General features: G+C 40.5%; 1 protein-coding gene across 10 annotated transcripts in view; it reads right to left on the bottom strand.

Moving 5' to 3' along the window:
• Window positions 1-1,342: 1,342 nt before the first annotated feature.
• Window positions 1,343-26,387, bottom strand: part of OTUD7A (OTU deubiquitinase 7A) — a 138,536-nt gene continuing 113,491 nt past the window's right edge. For 8 of the 10 annotated variants that reach the window (XM_072933735.1, XM_072933736.1, XM_030281820.4 and 5 more), the window contains 6 exons: window positions 25,758-25,870; window positions 20,173-20,300; window positions 18,496-18,645; window positions 14,364-14,478; window positions 14,034-14,118; window positions 1,343-12,243 (listed from right to left, as the gene is read on the bottom strand). In XM_072933735.1, the coding sequence (XP_072789836.1) occupies window positions 10,810-12,243; window positions 14,034-14,118; window positions 14,364-14,478; window positions 18,496-18,645; window positions 20,173-20,300; window positions 25,758-25,870 (2,025 nt within the window). In that variant the 3' untranslated portion in view covers window positions 1,343-10,809. The remainder of the gene's footprint in view (window positions 12,244-14,033; window positions 14,119-14,363; window positions 14,479-18,495; window positions 18,646-20,172; window positions 20,301-25,757; window positions 25,871-26,387) is intronic. The other 2 variants (XM_072933739.1, XM_030281823.4) reach the window with 1 other exon arrangement.

The following is a 26,387-nucleotide window of genomic DNA, read 5'->3' as shown; positions in this document are numbered from 1 at the left end:
AGATGGTTCTCTGACCTTCTTGAGTAAAAACAGTGAATTAACATTTTCTGTGCAGAAAGACAGTATTTTGGAAGCATAAGATGGGGCACAGCAGAGAGAGGGCAGGAATCCTTTAGGAATTTCTCCAGCTCAGGAAGCTCAGGTAATGCCTTGGCCTTTACTTCATCAAACAGATTTATCTTATGCTGCAAATAGCTAAACATTTGGGCAATGTCTAGCTATAAATACTATAGTTACAGGAATAATAAAAATATTTTGGGGTTTTTTTTGTTTGTTTGTTTTTTTTATCTTAGATTCACATCTCTTTGTGAGTTTTGATTAGCTGTTTACTAGTCCTGTAAACCATTACTATCAGGTGTCAGTGTAGCCCTCTAAGTCCTTCCTGAAGAGGCCTTCATCATCCCTCCTTGGAAGCACATGGCTGGCATGTCAGCCACAGCTTCTACTTCCATTTCAGGATCCTTTTGCTGCTTTAAGTTCTTCACTCAAGCTACCCTTGGCCTTTTTATTTTTCCTTCAATTGTTGCCCTCAAGGGGCAGCCCCTGCAATGCCCTCTCCATTTCCAGCATGTCCCTGACCTGGGTAACTGTGACACAGATGTTTTTCAATGGTGCAATTCCATTGTCACCATTTCTGATGTACACTGAAATTAGATGAGAGAAAATCAGCCCCTACAACAGGCAAGAGAAACGAAATCTCTCCCACAGGACTTGTACTTTGTCACTGTCGAGGCAGGACGGGAATCATGAGACTCTGACTCAGAAGGCTGTAATACTAAAAACTCCGGTTTATTCAAAATACACTGCTCTTTTATACAGAGCTTCGCAAGGACCAAATCCATTGGTTCTGAAGTGAAAACAACCCACACCGTTGGTGCAGAGTGCTTGACGCTCAGTGATAGAACTTAACTATAAACAATGTGAAAAACAAGAGAGATAAAGAATTATTTACATTCTCTCCAGCTCTTTCCCAGGTGTCTGCCTGGCTAGAAACTCTCAGATTCTTTCTTTGACTGAATCTGAGTCCCACAGTACTTGCTCCTGATCTGGGGTTTATAGCAATGTTAGGCTGCTTGAACTATTTTCATTTTGTTTCCTCTGAGGTAACAGTATTAACAGATTGATTTCAGCAAGGCTGGGTGGAGTTTTGGGAAAGTGCCACAATTTGTTATTTAAATGAACATTAAGGTAGCAGCACACAAGGTTGTGCTGAGCCAATTGCCCCCCCCCAACCTGCAGCAGCCCCTTATCCTTGTCCCTGCTTCTTCCCTGGGCTTCAGGGTCTGTCCAGCATCACCCTGAGAGCACACAGAAAGCACAAAAAAGTATTCAAGCAAACAGGTACTTTAGAAATAAGTTAATTTTATTGAATAGGCATTGTAGCTTCTCTCAGATTCAAATAATGGAGAAGCCAATTCACACAGATTACAGAGCTATCAGTTACTTTGAGTAATCTTTCATAAAAGAAAGAAATTAAATACAGTTCTGCTATAAAAAGTGCAACAGTTATAACTGGAAGTTTTTCAAAACAAAAGCAAGTTTTACTACCTATTGCAAAAATTGGTTTAGTGCTTTAATACTTTACAAAGTAACAATCCAACTGCTAAAAACAGCTCTTACACATCATCTTTGTCAAAGTATGGATCAGATTAAAAATGACATTCAAGTTAAATGAAAACTGCATGTAGAAAAGGTTCTCAAGAACTCACATTTTGCACAACAAGAAATATTCCTTATTCTTGAATGTTAATTAATGCTCCTGTTTCTTTTGAACAGTGGATTCAAACAATATGGCAGTCAGCTTAAAAATTATCAACTGTTTTCTTTTGCAGAGAAAGGTGACTGCAACCAATTGTGTTTTGAAATTATAAATAGGGTGGAGAAATGGGAAAAGACAAATGCATCCCTTTTTGCATGAAAATGATCAAACAAAAAACCTGAAGAGTAATTTCAGCTATAAATGAATTTCTGTAATTCCTATTACATAGTTTATTGAAAGCCTAAGTCAACATTTGCTAAAAGAGTATAAACTTATAGAAGGCAACAACAAACTCAGATTCTGAAAAATGAGAAGAGTGGTAAGACTACGAAGAAGTTGAATTCTCAGCCAACCAAAATCAATGAGACTTACTTTATTCCTTATTAACATTTTCTTAAGCCCCAGTGAGAGCCAACTACCTTCTTTGAAATGGACTTCAAGTACAAACACGTTTATTGTACATTTCTATGGGTTAAAAATGCTGAGTTTGCTAGGTAGAGTCACATTACCAGTCCTGACACTTTAAATTTTATATAATTAGCTTTGGTTATAATTGAACAGAGACTCTCAGTTAATGAGTAAATATACTTCTTTAAGCCAAAGGTGCAACATCTGTTACTTGTAATTATTGTTTGGGAGAAAAGCCACTCTAAATGCAACCTGAACTGCAAAAGCCAAATCTTCTTTATTGGAAAATCTATCACAGGCTTTAAGGACAAAGAGCTTTAGAATTTGTCTAAGAAAATAGAAGATTTTAAAAAAAGTTAGCAATAGGAAAAAAGATGTACAAACAATTGGAGGGGGCATATTACACAATAGCAACAGTAGAGTTCTGATGAATTAACTACATATACCTTTTGTATCTAATACTTCAGACTGTCCTTCAAGCTTTGCCCATTTCTGAGAGGCATTGAGTTTTAACAACACAAGATGTACCAAATGGCAGAAGTACATGTAAGCAGCAGTGATACTTTCAATGGTTCATTCAACTTTTTCCATACAAAAGTGTTAGTCACAAGAATCAGTGAGGAAGAACAAGGCCTCTCAAGGAGAACAAAGTCCTTCAATCCCACAAGAGACAAATTCAAGGCGTTATGCAAAGTTCATAACAATATTTTATGTCTTAAAACTGAATGCAAAGTAAAACTCAAGATGGATTCCAAGAAGAAAACAACAAATCTATGGAGATTTTAATAACTGCTTCCTAGGTGAATCATGCTAAGCCTGGCACATTACAAACACAGGAGTTAGAGACTCAGAGCAATGGGCTTGGAAAAAACACAGAAGTAATTGCTCCTCCCCAGGAAAGAGCACAAACCTAATCTCAGTCATTGGGATGGAGTTTTGTACAAAGCTGTCAAAGCTGGCCTAGAACACCATGGTTGGGAACTTGCAGCTGTTTAGATCTATGTGGCTGATTTCATCCATTATTTAGTCTAGGCCTAAATCCTGTTTGCTCCCCTTGGCTATGGTGAGGGGGCAGAGTTGGGCACCATGTGCATTCAAAACTCTCTAACAGCTCTGAGGGAAAAGCATTTCTGTACTGTACACACACTGTGCATGATACAAAGACTGCATTTACAGTACTCAGAATCTTGAGCAAATAATAAAACCATTTCTTAGTTTTTGTTAGTATTAAAAGTGCACACGATTTTCAAAGCTGAGAGATGAGAGCGCTTCTGTTGCGCCCACATGGCTGTGTTTCAATTCATACCTGATTGCAAAGCCCATTTAGAGGAGATGTGGGGCATTCTCTGAGCCTGAGATGCCACATCCTGCTGCTGCATCTCCTGCATATTTTAATCAAAAGGATGGGGAAGAGGCTTTTTGTTACTCAAACCTGGAAGCAAATGGCAGCAGGGCAGTGTTCCACTGCATCTTCACTACAAAGGTACTGTTCGTTCAGCACGGGCCAGAATGAACTGCATCTGTATTAAAGGCAAGAATGATCAAGACCTGTTGTTTCTGCCACAGCAGCCATGGCTCTCAGGCTCCTGACATGCTGTCAGCCTTCATGCCACTCTGTGGCAAAGCAATTGCATGGAATTTACCTATAAAGGTGGCTTTTACCTCTCAGCAGGGGAAGTGCAACTCAAGTGTGACTCTTTTCATGTTTATATAGATTCCACATGTGAAAAAAGGAATAACTGGCTCATTAACATACCAACTTAGTCTCTTAACTTCCCCCTCCTTATTTTTCTAAATCAATGGTGTTTGAAAGTGGCAAAATGGAAATTAAATACAGAATGCACATAAGAGTTAGGCACTGTTTAATTACAACATTGAATCATTTTTTTGCAACCTCAGATGATTCTCCCCCTAGAATTTTCTTTAAGAAGGGAGGAGAACTTCCCTTTCTCCCTTCTTCCCCAATAGCAAACCTCTGCAACAAAGCAAGAGGCTCCATTAGATGCAGAGATGAATGGCAAAAACAGTTTTCTGTTTCCCAGAATACAGGAAGATCTACAAAACATACAGTGTTAACAGGAAATAAGTTGTGATACATCTTAACTATTTTCTCCCTTTTTAGTATTTTGGTGCCCTGGTTCCTCCACTAGCTACAATAATTTCTCTAGTTTAACTCCATCTCCTCTCTTGATTAAGGTTTCCTGACACACTAACACTCATCAAAGAATCACTAGTTTTTAAAGAAAAATTTCTGTTAAGATCACAGGGTATTCAGATGAATGTGTCTAGAGACACACAGACTACAGCAGGCTTGAAAGTTTTACAGTCATGGTTAAATGAGGAAGCAGGACAGAGGCTGCATCCAGTTAAGTGACTCTCAGTCCCCAGAGAGCCGTAATTTTAAGGCTGTTTGGAACATGGTGGCTTAGCCCACATGGCTGTTCCGCAGTGCAAATGTGCATCAGCCATTTCAATTCTCTTGGTACAGTACAGGCATTCAGGTACTGGGAGACAGAACATCGGAAAACAGCAATCAGAACAGCATTTTCACTTCAGAGGAATAACCCAACCAGACAAATAATAGGATCACGATACCCAAGGAAAAAATAAGGTCTTATTTCCCCACTCCTGCAGTGAAATAAAAGAGCCCCATTAATAATGCAACAGTTAAACAATTATGTGGTGTTTTGGTACAAGGCAAGTCTCTCCATACTCAAAACAATCATTTATGAATAAGCCAAATTATTTGTTCACACATGGAAGATCGCTAAAGATAAAATGCAAATTCCACTGACTGAAAAGAAGTGTAGAGTGTTAATAAGGAAAAGACCTGAATATGTGTTGGAGTAACACTCAAATGATTTTCTGAAACCAAGAGGGAACCTTTCTTCCCACAGAAACTGATGCTCAGGACACCTTAAAACCAGTGTATCGATCAGGAGAAACCCAGCTGCGCAATCATTAAGTATCCAGGTTTGAAAATTTTGGTTGCAGTAAATACTTTAATAGTAATTCTTAAACAACAAATCCCAACAAACTAAACTGCAAAAGTTAGGGAGTTTTACAAATAACACAGACTTCTAATTTAACATATGCATTAGTTTGTGAAGTCTTTTTCTTTGCACAGTTCATCAGTAATTGATATGTACAGTACAAAGAACTGTGAAGAAATAAAATCTGAACACTTCAATCTGCAAGAAGCCAATGCATACTTGATACATATTAAGAGGATGAAATTTCTATGATCTAGAATGATTTTTTTACTCCAGATACGGAATGATTGCATTCATTCTTGATTTTCATTCCAAAGGAATAATAAATAGCTGATTCTCTTTTTAAAAAAAGCAAATGAATCCTACTCCAGTGGGTTCAGGGTGTGTTATGAATGTCCCACGTCAATCAATATCTGTGCAGAAATGTTTCATTTGGTAAGGAAATTTTCCATATGCATGTTTATTCAGAAGCTGCTTATAAAAGTGACTATTGGTTAGGACTGGAAGAGAATTAGAGAGGAACAGTGTTGTACCAAAATATATAAAGAAAAATTTAAAGCTTTTCAATTAAAAAAAAATTGTATATTCAACTCACATTAGATACAGATGTGCACAATAGACAGAGCAGTTAGAAACAACAAGTACATTTACAAAGCTTTCTTTCCATGGTTAATTTCTACCAGCATTTCTAAAAGTAACCTACTAAAATGATGACCCTGTTTATAATAAAGGCGCAAAATATTGCTCTGTAGCGTATTTTGAAAATAATATAAAAATAATTTCTATATTACAATTTAAACTTGGCTTGTAAAATTCCAACATAATACAGCCTTAAGTCTAGAAATAGAACATACTTACAAACACCTTTGTGTTGTTTTCCTCTCATTTTTAACAATATAATATTTTAGTCATATACACTGGAAATCCATGTGGAAATTAAAATAGATATTAGTGTCTGTTACTGAAATAAATTCATTTCTATGTTATAGTTTGGTGATCCTCTGCATAAGCTGCCATTCCCTAAAACAAATACTCTTCAAATACACTGACAGAGACTTAAAATACACTAAGCTAAAAAGCCATTTACAATCAGCATCAGTTATTTTGCTTCTCTGTTTTTCTGAGATCATTGTGGTTTCTATGAACGTAAGGGTTCTCACCTGTGCAAAACTCTCACAGTGCTATGAAGACCTTAATCCTTTCCTAGCTTGTACTTCACGTCCGTGCCCAGTTTGCAATGTTTTATATGTCAATGAAGCACCTGGTTTAAGGCCCCCACTGCTAATGGGATTCTGTCCACACCCTGCAGAGGACAGCAAAGGCAGCCCAAAGAGCCTAAGGCTTCTCTCTACTCCTCGGGCAGAATTCTCACCCATTGTCGCCTTGGGAGAGTCAGGTGGGCAGCCTGACACTGCCAAAGGCTCAGGCCTGGATCAGAAACATGTCTCTGTAACACCTACTGGAGTTGCTGAAGATAAGCAATCCTTGCAGCAGGGTGAAGGTGAGCACCAGTGTGGCTGTGTGGAGGGCAGTGTTTGGCAGCTCTGTGCTGTGCATGTTTCATACCCACACCTTCATCCCCCGAGCACACGGCCCCGCACCAGGAGCGGCCTCTGGGCCCCTGCAGCCGCTGTGCCAGGTCCTGGGCAGCGTCTTCAGGGCACCCAGCACTGCTCACACCGCAGCTCTCAGCTCCACTAACACCCTGAACACTCCACTTGGCCTGCTCAGACTTCTAGGATACAAGCAACACAAAGCTTTTCAAGTACAGCACCTTTCTTTTACTGATGCTTCTAATGTTACCTTTGATTCAGGAAGAAGCATCCAATTGCTAAAGAAAGCTGGGACAATATTGCCATTGTATTCATAGAACAAAAGGCTCACCAATTGTTTTAAAATCCAAAATCTGAAGTTACTTTTGATAACCTACAAAACCTTCTTCCGAATGAGCTGCTTGTTAGCCATATGCTACAACTGACACCCAGCCCTGAAAATATATTAGTAAACTCCAACAGTGGTTTATTAACTCTGTATAAATCATTTTAAACGAAACTTTAATATAAAGCATGACTGAAACCCATTATGTATCACAGGTATCCTCTGTTACAAACAGACCTTTGCATCAGAGTTTAGAAGTAAAAAAAAAATTTACATAATACGTTTAAGCCTTTTTTAAATTAGAAAAATTGCACATTCACACTTTAAAAGAATTCCAGCTTCCTCCAACCTAAATATCTCCTAGTGATTTTGGATCCATCTCGGAAGGTGTAGCTTACCCAGTGTTTACTCTGTACTTCTGAAGTCTGGACTACAGTGACAAATGCTGAATCACTATCAAGAAGAGAGCGCGAAAAAAAGCACATACAAATACAAAAATATGTGTGTGCATTGCAGCACTCGGGCTAACAGAAGGAATGAGCAGGGTCCCTCCAAAGCAAAGCAGATTTCTCCACATCTGGGACTATGTGGGAACTCTACAGCTCTGGAAGGTGTAGAGAGAGCAGATCAGGCACAGGGCTGGCTGGCCTGTGGGCTGCAAACACTTCCAATTGTCAGGAAAAATAATCCAAAAGAGCACTGAGAGGTTAGCATAATGCACAACAGAAAAATATATGTGAAGGTAATTACCTCTAGCAGGTAGCTAAGGAATGGCACAATGTCTTTCACTGCTGGTGAATGCAACTCATGAGCCGTTGGGAATTTTCTCTAAAAAAAATAGGCAGAAAATTTTCTTCTATAGCTACAGTCTTCTTTTCATGGAACAACACTTCTTCAGGAGGGGGGCACAGTTTCTGCATGTTTGGTCTGTTTAATCACAGCTATGGCACAGCTGCCACAAATAGCCCAGAAACAGAAAGAATGTTTGAAGAGAATTCTAAAAGAAAACGGCAATTAGAAAATTATTCAAAGATATCCCAACAAAAAGATTCTAAGGAAATAGGCACGACTAAAAAGGGTTCTGTCAGTATTCCATACAACAGATATTTTAAAGTGAGCAGTCCTGTAGAGGTAAATATTTAGGGAAATATCTGAGTGTTCTGAGGATGACAATGAACACTCAGGTTTGGTATCCTGTACAGATAAGACCGACTGACTTTTCAAAATAATCTAATAACACGAGTACAATAAATTCAATAATTCAGAACAGAGTAATTTATCTACATGGTGACCAGCTGAAAATCTCTTTCTTTTATGAGAAGACCTTAAAAACACACTATAGAAACAAATCCTATGGAAATGGGAAACAGCAAAATCTCATGGCAATTGATTATTTTTACTATGTACTGCTTTTTTGCTCATTTGGAATGGATGTAACTCAAATATATGGGCTGGTGTAGTTTACTGCTAATGTAATATTTCTTAAACACAACTTTACACAGAAATGAATCTTGGAATATCACACAGTACTGCTACTCTAATGCCCTAAGAATTCTTAAATATTTCTGTTATTCTTGAAGTTTAATCCTGCCAGTTTTCTCAAGCAAATACAATCAGCAGCAAATACAATCAAGTATAATACTGAATTTCTTTTAACGTGGTCTGGCTTGTTTTAGCATAATTTGCAATCCCAGTTTTCTTTGACAATTAGAACTTAAATGTAATAATCACAACAGCAAAGCAAAGCAGGACACTGCTTACCAGTGTATGCAACAGGAGGCATGGGATTTGGAAGGTGCTTACCTTAAGGAGAGAAGTCACACAGAGTTTTAACAAGTACCAACATTTCCCTTTCATGAAGGAACGCAAGTTCAGTAAGATTCAGTGTATGCTCAGTATACAGCAAGGAATACAAAGTACAGGTCTGGATTCATGGAACAGCTAACATGGCAAAGACTCTAACCTTTTACAGAAGTGACCAAGGGACTTATTTTGAAACCTCCCATTCAGCAGAAAACCTAAACATATGGTCAATTTTAAGTATATGCTCAGTTCTACCAATGTGGGACACTGGAAAAAGCTCACGTGCTTTTTCTTAAAGCCAGGACACAGCAGCAGAAGTTTGTGCATCTTGTTTCACAGGGAACTTTAGGCTTGGTTTCAGGGTTAATTAGGATTAACTGTATGCAACGGTGCCACCAATGTCAAAAATTAAAATTGGGTGGCAGCAGGCAAATAATCAGAAATTAAGACTCTTTGGCAAAGAATCTTTCCTGTGTGGGCAGAAAAGTGTTATTCTCTAAAGAGGAAGGCAGAACTCCTGTTCTGCACCTTGAGGTGGCAGAGTCAGCAGCCCTGGAAGCAGTACTTTAACCTGTTATGTGAAATTAGCTCTTAAATCGAGCCATTGTTCACAAGGGTAACACCAAAGAGCTCCTGGTGCTGCTCTCTGCCAGCTGATGGTGGAGGGGTGCAAACCCAGAGCTGTATCCCAGAAAACTTCCTCATGTCATCCATCTCCTTCAACAGTATCTGCGGTGTCTGCTTTGCAGAAATGCTCCTGTGAGCAAAGTTATATTTTCAGAAGTATTGCAAACACTTACGTAAATATTTGGATCTCAGACTTGTGCAAATCTGTGCTAGGAGCTGCCATTCCTGCTGGAGGCATTTTGCAGCCATCTGGGAGCCTCCTCGGGGGAGATGACTCACTCTAGAAGACTGGAAAAGAGGTGGAGCCAACAGTCTTCAAGAAAGGCTCAAGTAGTTACATTTGCAATAATTATCACTCAATAATGTTTAGAAGGAATAAGTAAATAATGAATAGGTTCGTGCACTAGCTAAGGCAATAAAGTGATGCATTACATTGGTTTTGGCAAGCAGTTTGAGTCTAAAATGATCCTAAATTTCCTAGTTGGTCATCAAATTTTCCATATCTAATAATTTTTGAAAATGGTTTAATTTTATTGTAAGATTTCTCTGCATTTTAACATCAATGAAAATACTTCTGAAATTCAGGTGTGCAAAACTATTATGTCAGGGGGCTTGGGGACATGAAGTCATATTGAATTTTCTTATAAAACCTCTTTAAAAACTCAGTGCAAATAAAAGTGGTTCAAATCTATTTTTTAAAAAAACGAAAATTTAGAAGTAATTGGTAAGAACTTAAAATTAAGACAACCTACAGCCCTCATGAATTCAGACCTTTCACTCCCATTTTTCCAGAATCATTCAATTTCAGACTGAAATATACAAACGTTAGTAGCAATGCAATATGCTGTCATGTTAAAAATGTGCAGTATGCAAAATCACTATCCTCCTGAAAAAAAAGGCTATGAAAAATTTAGGTTTTACTGAGGAAAAAATACTCTATAGCTATATCATTTCAAATGTCTGCAAGGCAGATACTACCCTATTACAACACCACATCTTCACTAGTATGACGTTCCCCTATCATTCTACTACCTGAGTGATGTCAGTGTAAATTCAGGCACCATTAGTAAAATTTTGACCAAACATATACACAGCACTGACAAAGGAGTAAACAACCCTTCAGCTTACCAGTACATGTAAAAAAGACACTGACAAAATGGAAAATAATATTTTTTTATGATAAATTATTCCTATTATTTCCTCATTGCCCCAGTAAAGCGAAGAGCTAGACACTGTTTACTCATCAATCCTTTATTCTTTAAGGATTCCTTTTACTGCAATCCAACACTGTTTACTTTGTAAGTAAGAAAATGGTAAAACTAAGTAGTCATGGAAGAATCCTCAATGCCTGTGTCCCTTGCTGTCCCTCTCCCTGCGCTTTAACTCCTCTTTGTAGCAGTAGGAACAGTAATTCTCAGTCTCGGGACGCCCATAAAAGGAGCAGTTCTCCTTCTTACAGCGGTTCTGCTGGATGGAATATATTGGGCAAACTGTGCTTCTGCCTTGGTTTTTGTTGTCGTTCAGCCAGCTCTGAGGAGCGTCCTCATCAGCGTACTCCAAGCAGTCTCTGATGTCCCCGGTGTCGAAGCCGTTTGTGTAGGTCTGGGACTTGTGTTCGGCCGGCCTGGCGTAGCTCAGCGACTCCACCGTGTTCACCGTGCGCATCCCGGGCAGCCGCGCGGGGCTGTAGCTCTGCGAGGACAGCGATCTGTTCTGCTGGGGGTAGGTGGCACAGGTTTTCAGGGTGCCAACCACTGGCTTGTAGGTATCATCCTGGAAGCTCGATGGCTTGGAGTTGACGTCATGCAAATGGATGACACTTTGCCTTTGAACGGGGGGCGTATGGCTATAGTGGGCAGACACCGGGATGGGGCCGCTTTTCTTGGCACCATTGCTGGGTGAAGAAAAGGACCCAGGCGTGGGACTAGTGCGGTCTTTGAATTTTAAAACCAGTTGAGTTGTATGGCTTTGAGGTAAGACGGGTGATGCCCTGTCCTGAGGAGATGGTTCTAATTTTTCTTTTGAAAATGCCTCTGGCTCCAGTTTCCTACTAGAGGAGCCATTCATTGCAGCCTTTTTCTCAGCTTCCTTTCTTTTCTGCTCCTGTTCTGCATTGAAGCGCTCCTGGGCACTGGTCAGGTAATAGCCGATCATCTCCTCGTGGAACTGATGCCTGTGACTGGTCAAAAGAAGGCCAGCAAAAATAAACTTTCGTTCACCCTGCATGGCAGCTCTCAAAATATTTAGGCTGAGTTTCACGTCTGTGCTGTACTTCCATGGGTCAGACTGCTTGTCAGAGAAGGGTTTAGTGTTCACCTTTTCGGTGGGGGAGCTGCTGGCTCTGTCAGTCGGAGATGGAGTGGTCTTTTCAGAGGGAGATGTGCTCGCAGACTGTCCAGATTCCTCTTTGCTCCCTTTGCGAGACTTGGACTTCTTCTCTTTGACTTTCTCCACTGTGTCACCATTTTTTCCATTCCCTGAATTGGCTCTGCTCATCTTCCCATGCACCAGACCTCCAAGACCACCCATGTTCTTTTTCAGTTTAATTCCCAGGGTTTTACTGAGGCTTCCTATTTTATTGGCAACTGAATCCGTCCTGGTTTTGTCTTTATCTTTCCTTTGTTTGTCCTTTTCTTTTTCTTTACCGTTTTTGCCATTATTGCCATTGGAATTACTACAGATGGAATCTCGGTCTGAGTCCATGGAGTCAGCCAGAGACTGCACGTCTTCTCCAGCAGAAGCTGTAGGGGATTCTGGTTGAGCCAAAGGGGCCTGCTATGGAAAAGGAATTATAATTAGATACAGCAAAAGCCATTTCATACAGGAGCTGGTGCAAATATACTCACCCCCAATTCAATACAGATTTTGACACTAATTTTAAATACATTTTTTAATTTATGCACTGACATTTCTCACTGGTTTCATCACTAAATAAAGCTTTTCTGGCTGTGCTTGCTATGTATTTTATTTTGTTCCTACAGTAGCTTTTGGCTCATTTCAGGCACATTTGTAAAATAGAGGTCAGTCACTCAGAGGCTCTGTGAAAGTCAGTGCCTGAGTCATGGGGGTAGCGAGTTCTCTCCTGCCCCAGTGAGCCAGGACAGAGCGGATCAGCAGTGCAGGCTGTCCCTCAGCCCACGGGAAAGGAGCTGGGGAGGATGTGATGCAAGAGGAATGAGCTGCTGCTGAAAGCTGTGAGGGGGATACAGCACACAAACCTGTGTGCAGCAGTATTTCAAAATAGATTATGTTCAAAACCCAGCTTATTTAAGTTGACTTTTTATTTATTTAGGTCTCTGGTACATGAAAATTAAAAGTATGATGCACCAGAGCAAAACATCTCATCTGAAATATCAGACATTAAACTCAGGCAAGTAGGCTGAGGAATACAATGATGTGTATTCATGTTTATTGGAAAGGCAAGGCAGATAAAACTGGTCATAAGTCTGAGATCCACTTTATATTTTAGGTAACATGATAAAACACCTTCCTTGAAAATGCAATAACATGGGTCCTAAGGTACTTTAAAACAGGACTCCGTTCATGTACTCCTGCAGAACAGCCTTGATTTCAGGCACCATGAACCTAAAATCTGCTAGAGATAAATCTGAAACACTCACCTGACTACAAGGACAGGGGGATGGGTAAGCTCTGTACATCTGTATACTTCTGGTATAGAAATACCTGCCTACCACTGTCCCTGGGTACTCACCTGTCCTCTCTCCCAGGAAGCCCTGAGCACCCCAACACTCAGCTGGGAGCAGAGGTGTTACTCCCACAGAGCAAAGGGGAAAGTGCTGCAGTGACCTGACCATGATCATGCAGCAAATGTGAGCAGGGAGAGGTAACCCAGGTTACATGAGGGCTCACCACTTACAACTGCAGGACCATTTTGACTCTCCTTTTTCTGACATGCTAGCTACTACTGTAGAAACTGCAGAAAAATGAATTTTTCCTCTCTTGCAGCTTGTTAAAATACTTTCTCCTTTTGTGTTCTGTTTCTCTGTTCAAACTTCATCTGTGTAGGCTGTCTAAATCACCTCCATCCTCTCCTAGCAACCTTTTGCTTCCAGCCCAACCCCTCCACCTATTCAATGCAATTTGCAGAGAAATTTCAGTGCCAGCTGAGCATGGTTCTAAAGCAGCTCTCTGGAAGAGGCAGGCTCCAGTTCAGTGCCAGTCTGTGGCCTTTTGTCAGCCACTCTAAACCGGGAGCTGTCCACAACTACAAATGCACTCTCAGAAACAAACTGGTGACCTAGCAGTGGCATCAGGAGACCAAGACAAAGTTCTGAGAAAACAATGGTGAGAAAAGGTTTCTTTAAATTACACAAATTACTGAAATTTATACCAGAAAAATTAAGCTAGAAGATGCATTTCAGCAAAAAACATACAAGCAACAGTGTTATTAAAACAAATAACCATAAAAATTTGTGAGCCTGATTGGCATCAGTGAGCCAAGAGTGACTGTCCCTGCTGCCAGGACACTGAAGTGTTTGCAGGCAGCCTATCCTCCTGTGCCCTCTATCTGCCATGCTGCGGGACCAAGGGGGAAGTGCACTTACCCGTGTCTCAGAGGGGATGCGGATCCAGGTTACATTCATGTAGCTGTGCAGAAGATTAAGCTTTGCCTCAAGAGACAGAATCAAACTAAAGATAAAAAAGAAGGGAACAAATAGTCAAACAGCCTGAAAGAAAAAGCAACACTTCACAACAGGGGGAGATGCAACAGCAGCCTGATTGTGATTGTCAGCTGAAGAACCCCCCCATGTCTTCTGTCATGTAAGCAGAGCACATGAACCAAGGCCTTGCTGTTAGCAGCTCTCCCAGTACTCCAACCAGGTACAGCTCAAGACATTTTACTGCTTAACACTGAAGTTACAGAAAGGTCTTACTTGGCCAGTCTGGTGTTATCATTGTCATCTTTTCCCCACTCCCAGTCTTTCCCAGGATCGACCGCAAAGTGCAAAGGCAGTAACTTGTGTTCAGAGTCAGTCAGGGGGATCACCGCTGAAGCAGAGAAGAAACAAGGATTGGGGTGGGGGAAACAAAAATGACAAAAAGAAGAAAAGACTCGACTGTAAAAAGCAGAATCTCTGCTTCAAGAAGAGCAGAATTTGTGCTGCAGAGCTGCCTCATCCAGAGCACTACAAATGATTTATACTGGGCTCCATTTGCCTGTTTTCATGTTTGTGCAATAAAAGAGGAAGAGGTTAATACATTAATTTCTACTGGAGTGAATGATAGTCACCTGTGGAGGAGGGGAGATCTCTGGAGAGAACCACATGGCCATTTGTACTGTACTATCAACATTTCCTGGAGACAGAGCCATTAGAATAGCAGAAAGCAATAAAATGTTGCAATATTCCTGCCTATCTCTCAGAATCAGAGACTCGCATGTTTGTTAATTATTTTGTCTTTTTAGTTTAGTACCTTTGTACTGTCAAAGAAGTAAAAATATATTGATATCAGCATTAAGAAAGAAAGCAAGAGGAAGCTACAGTGATATTGAATTCAAAATGAATTAACATAATTGAATAGCAGAGATCAACATGTATATGGGTTGAGAGGTCAGTTTGAGGCCTCTGAGTGCAGTGCAAAGGCCATTATTGTTCTTACAGCCCAGCACTGCTGCCCAGCAGTTTTGCTCTTCTGCTCTTTCCCCTCTCTGTTCAGGCTCTGCCCTAATGACTCTGTCTCTTAATGACTCTGCTTTATACTCAGCATGCAGAGACCACACTCAGATGTCACAGAGTGTCTATCATTCATCACCAGCAAGAGACTAAGAAATAAAGCAATGTCAGTTTTAATTAAAGCCACCAGTTCGCTTCCATTTGATTAGGAAAACAAGTGAAAGCTGTGTGGGCTTGGGTTAGATCCTCAGCATGGTGTAGGTCACTGCTGCTCCTCTGACAGCCAACCAAGGCATTTACCTTTCTGCACTAGAGCTCTTCAGGACTTGCCCTGGGTATTCATGCCAGACAATCCAAGGGCAAAGAAACCTGGAGGAGCCAGTTATTGAAACCTGACATCACGAGGGGTTCTGTGGGGTTTGTAACCCTTTCTGCGGCGCAGCAAACGCGCGCGGCCAGGGCGGAGCCGCAGCGTTCCGGTCCCACGCAGCGGCTCCGAGCCCGGGGCCGCTCCGGCTCAGCCGCCGCCCGCGGAGCTGCGGAAAGGCCCAAAGCGGCCCAAATCCCGCGGGGCGCCGCCCCCTGCCGGCCGCGCCGGGAAATGCCGCGCCGCGCCCCGAGCCCGCGGCGCGGACACAGCGCTGGCCCCGCACGGACACGGCTCGGGACTGCAACGCCGCACGGAAACTGCGGGCGATACACTTCTAACACTTCCTGGTGTAATATGAGGGCTTATCCTAATGCATTCTATGAAATTATTGCAACAAAGAGGCTGGAATAACTGAACGCGCTTCACAAGAAAAATGCTGCCAAATAACTGAGTTACGAGCAGGCACTGATTGGACTGACATCTGACCTCAACCATTTAAAGGAAGAAGGCAACTGAGGAAAGTGTAATGTTGTACGTTTACAACACAGAAGTTCCATTCTGATAGCACCTGGTTTTACAGGTACAGCCTGGTAAAAAATTGTGAATGTAATCCTAGGACAGGTGATGATGGAAAGCTTGGAGCAAAGAACCACCAGACAGTTGAAGCAGCCTCTTTTTGGGATAGAAACTTCAAAGGGTAAATGTGACTTTCTTCTCTATGGAGGGCTTGAAACGAACTAATTTTCACATAGTTAAATAAATACTTTGGTTTATAAATTTTAAAATAATCCCTTCAAAATCTTGCTATTTCTACTGACACTGAAAGAGTACCTATTAAAAATGCCTAGGGATACTCCATTTTATTAAAATACAAAGTTAAGTAAAAAACAAAGCTTCGAGCTGGTTGTCTGTAGCATGTCACTGTTGTCTTAACTCCTGTACACATTCTGAATGCCAGAAATGTGTTCACTGCTGATTGTATCCCCATTCTAAGGTAGAGTCTAAGGCTGGTATAAAGCACTGCTGTTTTCATGGAAAACAAATCTGCTAAAGTGAGGGACTTTGAAAATTCTGTCTTAACTGCAAAAGTGAAATAAATTTTGTTTGATGGTTGGGGTTTAATGTAAGGTTTCCCCATGTTGCTGATAGAAAAGTATTTTTTTGTCACAGCTGCAAGCAGAGTCCATCCCATTCATTTCTATAGCAAACCCACAGACTGCAGCACCTCCCTGACACCCAGCAGGGTCTGCACTTTGGTCAGTGTTGGCCCACTTGGCTGTGGCTCTCCAGCTGGAACTACACTTCTCCAAGCACAGCCTACCAGCCCTAATTCCAACAGATGGGATGAGTGACAAGCAACAGCCGCTGGCTGGTCCATGGCAGTGTGACACACACAGCGAGGACTCTGCTGCCATTCCCCAGCTGGGTGTGCTGCTGCCTTCTGTGCTGTGAAGGCAGTCACAGCACTTCCCAGCTCTCATATCCTTGTGCCTCAAGTGCCATTATTAATCTGAAAAGAACAACACTTTAACTCTTTCTGAACATGCCAGTACAATAAAATGCTGACACACAAGTTGACATGGTGCTGTTCAAGACAACTGCCACACCTCTCACGGTGTTACTCGGATTGAGCATGGCAGTGTGGAAAGCTCCAATGCCAAGGGAGCAGTCTCAGGGACAGTTGAGTCCTAGTCTGTGTTTTCCATAAACAAAGACACAAAAGACCTGCATCAGTAGAGTCTCCATTAATATAAAAGCATTTACCCATTTTTAACCAGACACTGGATTTCAAAACAAGAGGGCCCATGTGACCATCAGAATGCCAGGGGCTGTGTGTAAGAAGTGTCAAAATGTGTCTTAAATCCTCTCCAGACAAGGGGATATTAGCATGTTTTCTCTTTATATCTATTTATAGTAGTGTTTTAAATGTTCTGATACAGACCTCTATGCCAAAGCAGAACTTCAAGCATTCACATCAGTATTTATTTGACCACATATACTTCTCAAATACAGCCATAACTGTCTCCTCCACTAGAGAGCTCAGCAGCTGCTTAAACGTGTGTGTATGTACCTGCAGGAGCTCTGACATCTTCAGATGCTGCTCCTGACACTTGGTTAGAGCATAAATACTCTTAAGTTATGAATAGCCTGGCTCTCCAGGATGCTATTTTTAAGAAGGTGCAGCTCTAAGCTGCATTCTGAGAGCTCAAAATCTGCCCATGTGCCGAGACCCCTGTGCCATTGCTGCTGACACTTGAGGACTGTGGCTCTCCCTTGCCATGTGCCAAAGCTGCTCTGCTGACAAGGTGCAAACCCCAGGCACTGCTGGAGCATCCCTGTGCCCATTTCCCTCCTGTCACAGCACATGGAGGACAACAGCAACGCTGTGGTTGCTGCTGGACTGCTGCAGTCTCCAACAGCAACTGGCTTGGCAGCTACAGCTACAGCATTCCCTTCATCCAAAAATAAATGCCAAATGCTCTCTGCTGCTCTACACAACTGAAGCCTGTGCATTCAAGGCCCTGAAGTAAGAGAGGTACAATTAGGCCATGCAAAACAAACACCACTTTGATTCATTGACCCTTGTAATTAACCTGGATGAACTCGTACATGAAAAGTCAGTAGTTAATGTTTCTGATGCTGTTCTGAATATCTGGTAGGGGTTTCTCGCCCAGCACCTTTCCTGTGGGAGTACAGGTATAGGGAGATCCTACAGAAAAGCAGTTGCTAACCTCAAGGACATTTAACATTACTGCTCTTGTAAGACCTGAGGTACTGAAGGCAGAGAGATGTGCCTGAGATAAATGAGGCTCCTGGCTGCTGCTATTATTCTAGTTGTTAGAAAGGAAGAAATGAACTGTGCCATTGTTTTGTGATTGAGCTGCTCAGATTCCTAAACATGCAGCAATAAAATTTAGTGAGTATTGCTTCCTTTCTGACAGATAAATACATCTATAGGTAAAAGAAAGTACTTTGTGCACTCTATTCAATATATTTGTCAGTGTTGCTGTATTTAAAGCATACCTTGTTCTCTCTGTTGGTCTTTTTGTTCCATGGAGACAAGAGCAGAGAAATGGGCCTGATCATAGGCCAGCACAAGAGGTGAGCAATGGCATCTGTTTGGCAGAACTTCAAGTGGCAAATAAATTCCTCCAAACGGTATCGGTGCAAAAGCTGCAGAGACAAAGATTTTTGCAACCATGTGAAAGAACAGAAAGAGTTGTATAAACAATTGTGCTGCAATATCATCAGAGCATCAGGAGAGCAGCTTAAAGTGGGGTAACCAAAGCAGAAAACAAGCACAACAGCAGCTAAAATTTCATTATAAAATATCAGGAAATATACAAAGAATCATGAGCAAGATCTTCCACTCTTACATAATTTTCCTTGTTCTAATTTTTTTATTGGTGAAGATATTATGGTCTTATAACAAAACCTTGATTACTCTTATGCATGTAAGCAGAGTTGTACCTTCCTGTAATACTTCTAGGCTGAATTATTTTCTAATAACCATCAGTAAATACACTGCAGGTCTTTTGGTAACATGCTCCACTTGTGCCTTCCATTAACAGATTTCTATAACAAACATTGCAAATGTGTTTATAGTCCACACACTGTATATACCTGAATGTACATACAGATGCATATATGATAAAGGTAAGGAAGAACTCAAAAAATCCTACATGTAGAATTTGGATGGGATGCTCCATCTGGAGGGGCAAAATTTTCCTTTGACAGATTCTACACTTGTTTATATATATAATTATGGGAAACAGCAAATTTGGTCAGGAAAAATCAGTGGTTTTGCTTTGAACCAATTATTTTTCCTTTTGCTACAAAAATATGAGACTTTATTGCTGAAATATTTGCAAGATGAGCTCCTTCATGAAACCCTGATTCTGGCCCTGAACAATCACTGCACTGTCTTTCAGGTGTGTTTCTCAATAACCTACGGAATAATCTACAATCATTACTTGTAGTTCATAATTTGCAATGAAAACTGAAATATTGCAGTATTTTCCTGTGGAAGTAAATTTCTGTAAACTCCATCACCTGCTTAACATCCTCTTTTAATCAGCCAAACATCCCTCTTTAATTAAGTAACACCCTATCATGAATTACAATTCTGTTAGTTCATGGTAGAAAGTGAGATGAATTTAATGCTCTGAGTCCTGCTCAAAGAGGGTCAAGCTGGCTCCACATATGGATCTAACATTTCTGTGCTCACCTGTGCAAACTTAATAAAACATTCTGGAAACTTTTGAATGAGAAGCTGCAAAGAAGTCATTAAAAACAAAAATCCCAGATACACACATTTAAAATTCAATTTTTCAAAGTCAGATTAGATTGGTTTCTGCAGAGTTTTAAGGGGCACCTAAATAACATGGCAAAATTAGAACTTTGTTCACTTAGACCAGTCAGAAATGTATTATGTTTTGTAATTTGGTGGTTATTTAATAGGGAATATCTGGGATAAAGAGGTTTTCAGCAAGGGTTGTGTAATTATCTTGTATTTTTTTACTTTTATCTAATAGAAAGGGATTGAGTATCGTTCTGTGTTTTCCTTTTTTTTCTTCCTTTCAGAAGAAGGCAGCAGCTGTGCCATAAACACTGGTATGTTACAGCAGGGTATTTTGCTGGTATCAGTTTACAATTGATTTGATTTACAGAGGTGCATGGATCTCTAATGAAAGCCCTTACCTTCTCCTCCTGAGTCTCGTAACATCGTGTCTGCTACTACAACAATCGGTCTTCTCAAGATATGGGCTAAGACAAAAACATGGAATTCTTCCAAGCTCTCATACACTGGATCTTCTGCATTGTCCACTCTGGAAGACACAGCATTGAGACTTTATGAACCAGCTTGAACCAACCATGAGACTTTGGTGGATCAACACACCCCAGCAGCTGTTTCTTCTTCACTGTCCCTTATATCTCCACTCCTCTGAAACCCATATTTTTAATCACTGAAGCCGGTAAAAAGAAATGAAAGGAAAATGCATTTTGTAAATACAATAATAGCAGCATTTAAAAAAAAAAAAAAAAGTTTTCCAACTAGTATCACTATGCTTCAGGTCAGCCCCACAATAGTCCAGGAGATGGAAATGCCCAGCACCTTTAGAAGCCAACCCAGAAAGTCAATTTTCTACCAAAGAGATCATTCTTTTATCTGGACTGCAAGGATAAATCTCTTAAAGTCCGCACTTTTCTAGCTGACCACTTCCAGTCCCTTCTATTGACTGCATTAACTATTTAATGCATTTTTGGTTTCAGTTATCCCCTTTCTGTTTTCCCAGTTTAATGTCATTAATGTCAGTACCATATTTCAAAGCTTTGCCTCTGCCTGGAAAACAAAACCAAACTAGATGAAAGAAGACTGATAAATGAGAGGATTGTGGGAAGCAGAAAAAGTGAAGATGAAATTCACTGCTGAGTGCCACTTAATATATCCAGAGTCCAGCTTTTGTGAGCCCTGACAAATAAAGGTGGGCAAGGTGACACAGGCACACTCTTAAAGGGAGGCAGCACCTGTCCTCTTCCTGCCAGCTGTGCAGGGACCTCCAGAACCGACTGCTGTTAATTTTCTGTGTATGTGAAGAACAGTAAGAGAGCAGAACTGCCAGGACACTGCTCCACAGTGTGTGGGACAAGCACAACAACCTCTCAGAGGTCTCACAGCATTCAGCCCATCCCTGGAACTTCACTTTCAAATCTTTCATCCCAGCCTAGAAGCATAGCAGGGTGGAAATGGTCACCAGCAGCTGGTGCAGAACAGTCACCAGTCAAGCAGTGAGACATCACTCCATCCCTGGATCCCTTTTCCTGCTACCTAAACATATAAGGAAATTTTTCCTGATGTTCAAACCAAATTCCCATTTTGCAATTTCTTCCCCTGTTCCTCACTGAACTTTTCTCCACAGCTGGCTGTGACAGCTTTTCAGCATTTGCAGTCCATTCTGTCACCTCAGAGTAATCTGTCAGCCAGAAGAAACTCAGGGGACTTATATTATTGGCAAGACAATGTCAGAAAGATTTCCAGCTATCTTCTCACATTAGTATTTCCAGCCTATCAGTCCTAATTTTTTTCCTTCAAATCCTCTAATTATTCCTCATCTCCTAGTTAATGAGGTTTCTAGAAGTGAAAGGCATATTCCAGATACAGCTGTTACCAGAGAGATCTCTATCCCTTTGATCAGCTGATGCCATGCTTGACTGTACAAACTCCAAAATTCCACTGGGCTTTTTTCCTCTCCAGGATCACATCCCCATGTTGATTCACTATCTCTGATCATATTCACACATTTCAAACCCCTTCTCTGCTATTACACATTCCACTGCTCACTGCCACGGGATCAGAGTGCCTGAGGCCATAATGGAGCTCTAGAGAACCCCTTATCCAGCCCCTGCTCCATCAGGGCCACCCAAAGCCCTGGATTGTGTCCAGACAGCCTCTGGGTACCTCCAAGGGGAGAGAGTTCATAGCTTCTCTGGGAAACCTCTTCAATGCTCAATTTTCTGCCATCACTGCCAGTAATTCATGTGGCCTGTTTTATATTATTTCAGTGCCACTTGCTGGGGATTCAGTATGAATTTTCCTAAAGATTAATGAGAATGAAAAATCATCATTAACAAGTATCCATAGCAACCTGCCACATCCTTTGATCCACTGATCGTTCCACTTTTTTTCAGGGATCTTTTATGTATGCTGGCTACATGACTATGAAAATTGTGGACAGAATAATTTTGTCAATAAAACACAGAACCCAAGAAAATTTAGAAAACTGAAATTAATTCCTCTGTTCATGTAAAGCTAACTTTAAATAATGAAATCCACTTATATAAGAGCATGTAAATCTGTATTGCAGAATCCTGCTCAACCAGAGCACTCTGATTAAATAAATTATCTCTATTCTAAGAGCAAATTACTAATAAAAAGAAAAACAAATAAAAATCTCAGTCTGACCTACAGGACCACTGGTACCTCCAGTCCAAACACAGCAGACATGGTCTCAGCACTCCAAATTTTCACTCTTATGGAAAATCCAGATTGTACTGCAGCCAGGAATGAAAGAAAACCTCTTTCAAAAAGCTGGAAGGGAAAAGTCACCTACCCTGTTGTTCTAACTGGCTGGCTGCTGCTTTCTCACCTGTAAACTCTGAGCAAGATCTGTTCTTATGTCCTTGGATTTCCTTCTAACAGCTCCCTGTGGTGACATTGCTTTCCTTCCCCACACACAGCTCCAGATTTTCAGTCCAACAGACTCTAACAGCTATTCTGACTTTAGGACTCATTATGGGATTCACACAGAGCAAGAGACCAATGCCCTCAGACAGCTGAGACGCACTGAAATAACAAGACAGGGATAAAGTTCTTCAACCTGGTGGTTTACCAGAAGCAGGAGATCAGAACAATATCTGAGTTCAGGGCTCAGTTTGCCTCCATTCCATTTCTGACACCTTTCTTTTCCTGCTTTACAATCTCCAAATGAAAACCAGCACAAACCACAGCTGCAGCTGTAGGTGTAGAACCTCTCCTTTGATTTCCTTACAGTGTTTGTCAGTAATTCAAACACAGGAAATTGCACAGTAGTGGAACATTCTCTTTCATTCTTCAAGGAAAAAAAGGTATATTGAATTGACTAAAGGAAAAGAAACACAGAATGTGAATGCTTTGGGCTCCATATTTGAATCACCACAGCAATTTGGCTGTGCTTGGCTTCAGTACTTTATGTGAACTGAAAATAGGCCAGATAAAAAGAGGTATTAGCCTTTAGAAACTAGAGCTAATAATCAGTAAATATGTTATAATAAACCATTTCTATCTGCACCCTACAATTGCTTCATATACTGAGCAGTTTAAAAGAAATAGCATTCCTGTAACAGACACCAGATCAAATAAAAATCATTTTAGGGCAATGTCTTGTTAAATGATCTAAACTAAATTCTGTGCAAGGTGAGGGTCTTGCATGGCTGCAGGAGTTGTATGAAGAGCTGTTTGTTGAAGCACTTGGAATACCAAGCGAAGTCCAAAACCCCAGAGGACACTTGCATTTGAGAGGTTCTTCCTGTTTAAACGTTCTGGGTTTCTGTCTCAAACTCAATTCCAACGATATACAAGAAGATTACAGAAGTATTCCCTTCCTTCTTCCCCATTTTAAGTTCCTTGAACTTATTAATAAGATAATGCCAACAGCACAGACACAGCTGGGAGGTGACAATAAGTACAAGCACCATCCATTTCCAGGGTCTGTATGAGCTCAAACCACAAGAGCACCTGGGTTTACAGCAGTGAATAACAACAGTGATATTCACTCTCACATGAGAACAGGCTCTGACAATTGCACAGTGAAGGAAGGGGTTGGAATTTTCTTTTGAGCAGGATGGCAATAGTTAGGTTCTTAGCAAAAAACAGGGTATCAGACATTTTCCTTTTTTCAATGCAGTTCCTTCAATTCAGTGCCCCTGCTTTTGCTTGCAAATGGAGATAAATGAAGTAATTATGTTAATCTAGAATTCATTTTTTACATTTATAGGAAGATGTGCAAATCTGTTTCAAAACAAGAATCTGCTTCCTAAGTTTGCTCTGCTTTACGTGTTGGAAACAAGCACTTAAGAACCAGGGCTTTCTGTGTTTCCTTCTCTTTTTCCAGCTTCCCAGCCTAAGAATGAGAGTGTCTCAAAGGAGAAATCTTTGGAAATTTAGCAACAATTGCTGATCTCCTTTGCATGTAGCTCACACTGAAAAATAACTAAAAGAAGTTTGCAGGTGAATGAGGCAGCACAATTCCATCCTTAGGTTTGTCACTGAACTCTTTTGAAGCAGATACAACTTCTGATGCTTTAGCTAATTCTGACACCAAAGGAAAACGTCTCATCTACAGTTCAAAGACTGATGTGCAAGCTTGCTTAATATAGCAACTAACTAAAGGACATCATATACCCCATCTCAAAAATACTATTTTGATATTCCTTTTCCTTGTCAAGGGCCCTACTTTGAACATGGGCTCATTAAACTGAAAAAATAATTCATTCTGTCACGTTCATTCTGTCTTTAGAATGAACGTAAAGAGAAGTATACATTCAAATTTTTAATAGAATAAGGATTTCTTGTCTAATCCATATTTCACTATTTCAAAGGAAAAATTAACTGTTGGCTATTTGTATTTACTTTATTTTGATTGAAAAAAGAGATAAATGCAAACCAGGATGAGAAGGTTATTTATGTAGTACCTATACTCCCCATGTAGGTACATGGGTACTGAAGGTTTACTGTCTGGCAAAGATAACATTTGAGGGCATCTCTGACTAGAAGGTACTGAAAATATGTGGTACATAGAGAATATGGTACATGCAGAATGAAACAGAACAAGTCAGAGGAAACTGGGGCTGAATGATCAGATTTAACAGAAATATGAACTGAACTGCATTAGAAATCTGAAACATATCAACAGGAAAATATCTACAAACATATGAAACAACCTAGAGATTAAAATGAAAATTAATTTTTTTTTTTTCACTTTAGAATAGAAGAAAAGGAGACACATTGTGGCTGACAATTTTCTAAGCAAATTCCTCCTGAATTCCTAGAATTACCTATCCTTAACATCATAAGGTTAAAGGGAAAATAAAATATTCTTTCAGAGCCCAAAGAATATTTTTTACAAACTTTGTTACTCTCACTATTATAAGGCTGTATGCCTTGTTTTGTCAATTTACTTATCACCACACATTATCTTCTCCAGGGGAGACAGTAGGTAGAGAAAACTATGCACTGAGCAAATACTAAATATTTTAGTGATAAACACTAGACACAAAACCGAAAGCTTCTGCATTCTGAAGGCTGGTCAATAATCCTGTCCTTTGGGGATAACTGCACTGAAAGCATGGGATGGTTTATCACAGTGGCTATTTAAAGTATTCTATATGTGGGTCAGGGGTATTTGAATGTTGTAGATATACTGTTTCATCCCAAATCTTTTCACAAATATATTTATGAAAAAAGGCTAAATGATACTGCCAACATGCTTGTTCTACAAGAAAAACAGTTAGGATTTATTAAATGCAGACTCTTTTACATGTAATGTAACCTCAAGTTAGTGTGGTAACTGACAAGAAAACACGACCGAAATACTAAATATTATAATGGGATATTTAGATAATTCTGCCATGCAAAAGAGTACAACAGTTGCAAAGGCATTTGGTGGTGCTATGAACACCTTCACTCCGTTGTGCTGTGCTTTTCCTACTGAGAACAAGCCTGGGGCTGTGCCACACTGTGAACTTACCCCCCACCAGTGCCCCCGTTCTTGCTGAAATGCGTGCGCGGCTCGCTGGACGCCAGCTTGAGCAGCTCGTTCCACTCGCGCTCCCACTCCTCTTCCGTGTACACCAAACCTGACTGTGGGGCAGGAGGAAATGCTGTCACCGCTCTGCTGGCACACAGGGCAAGCAGAGCTCTGTACCAGGGTTTACAACTCACTTGAGTTTCACACATGACTCCGTGCAGTATCTTGGACCATTAATAGTTCAATATTTCCACTCACGTGAAAGAATATTAACTTATTAAAAATATCTAAAATACCTACTGTAGAGTTAGCACATTCACTTGTTTGCCTTCAGGATTTCTCCTGAAACTGGCTTTTCTAGCTACTGCTTAGGCACAGACATCTTCAGGAAATAGTAACATGTTGAAGATACAGCTTTTAATCAAAAATCAAATCAAATTTACAGATGATTTTTAGTTATGACACTTCTACTCAATATTTGGCCACGGCTCTAAAAATCCTAATTCAAGATTCTGGGAAATCTTTCCTAAATGGGATTCTCTCTCTTTCGTGGATTTCATCTACAGATTTTTAAATGCTTTTGATAGCTAAATTACACATTTTTCTTCTACATGTTCCAAATGCACCCTA

Source organism: Taeniopygia guttata, chromosome 10 (assembly GCF_048771995.1).
Source record: "Taeniopygia guttata chromosome 10, bTaeGut7.mat, whole genome shotgun sequence".
NCBI lineage: Eukaryota > Metazoa > Chordata > Aves > Passeriformes > Estrildidae > Taeniopygia > Taeniopygia guttata.
The sequence above is the reverse complement of the archived record's forward strand: the minus strand, read 5'-3'. Positions and strand labels throughout refer to the sequence as shown.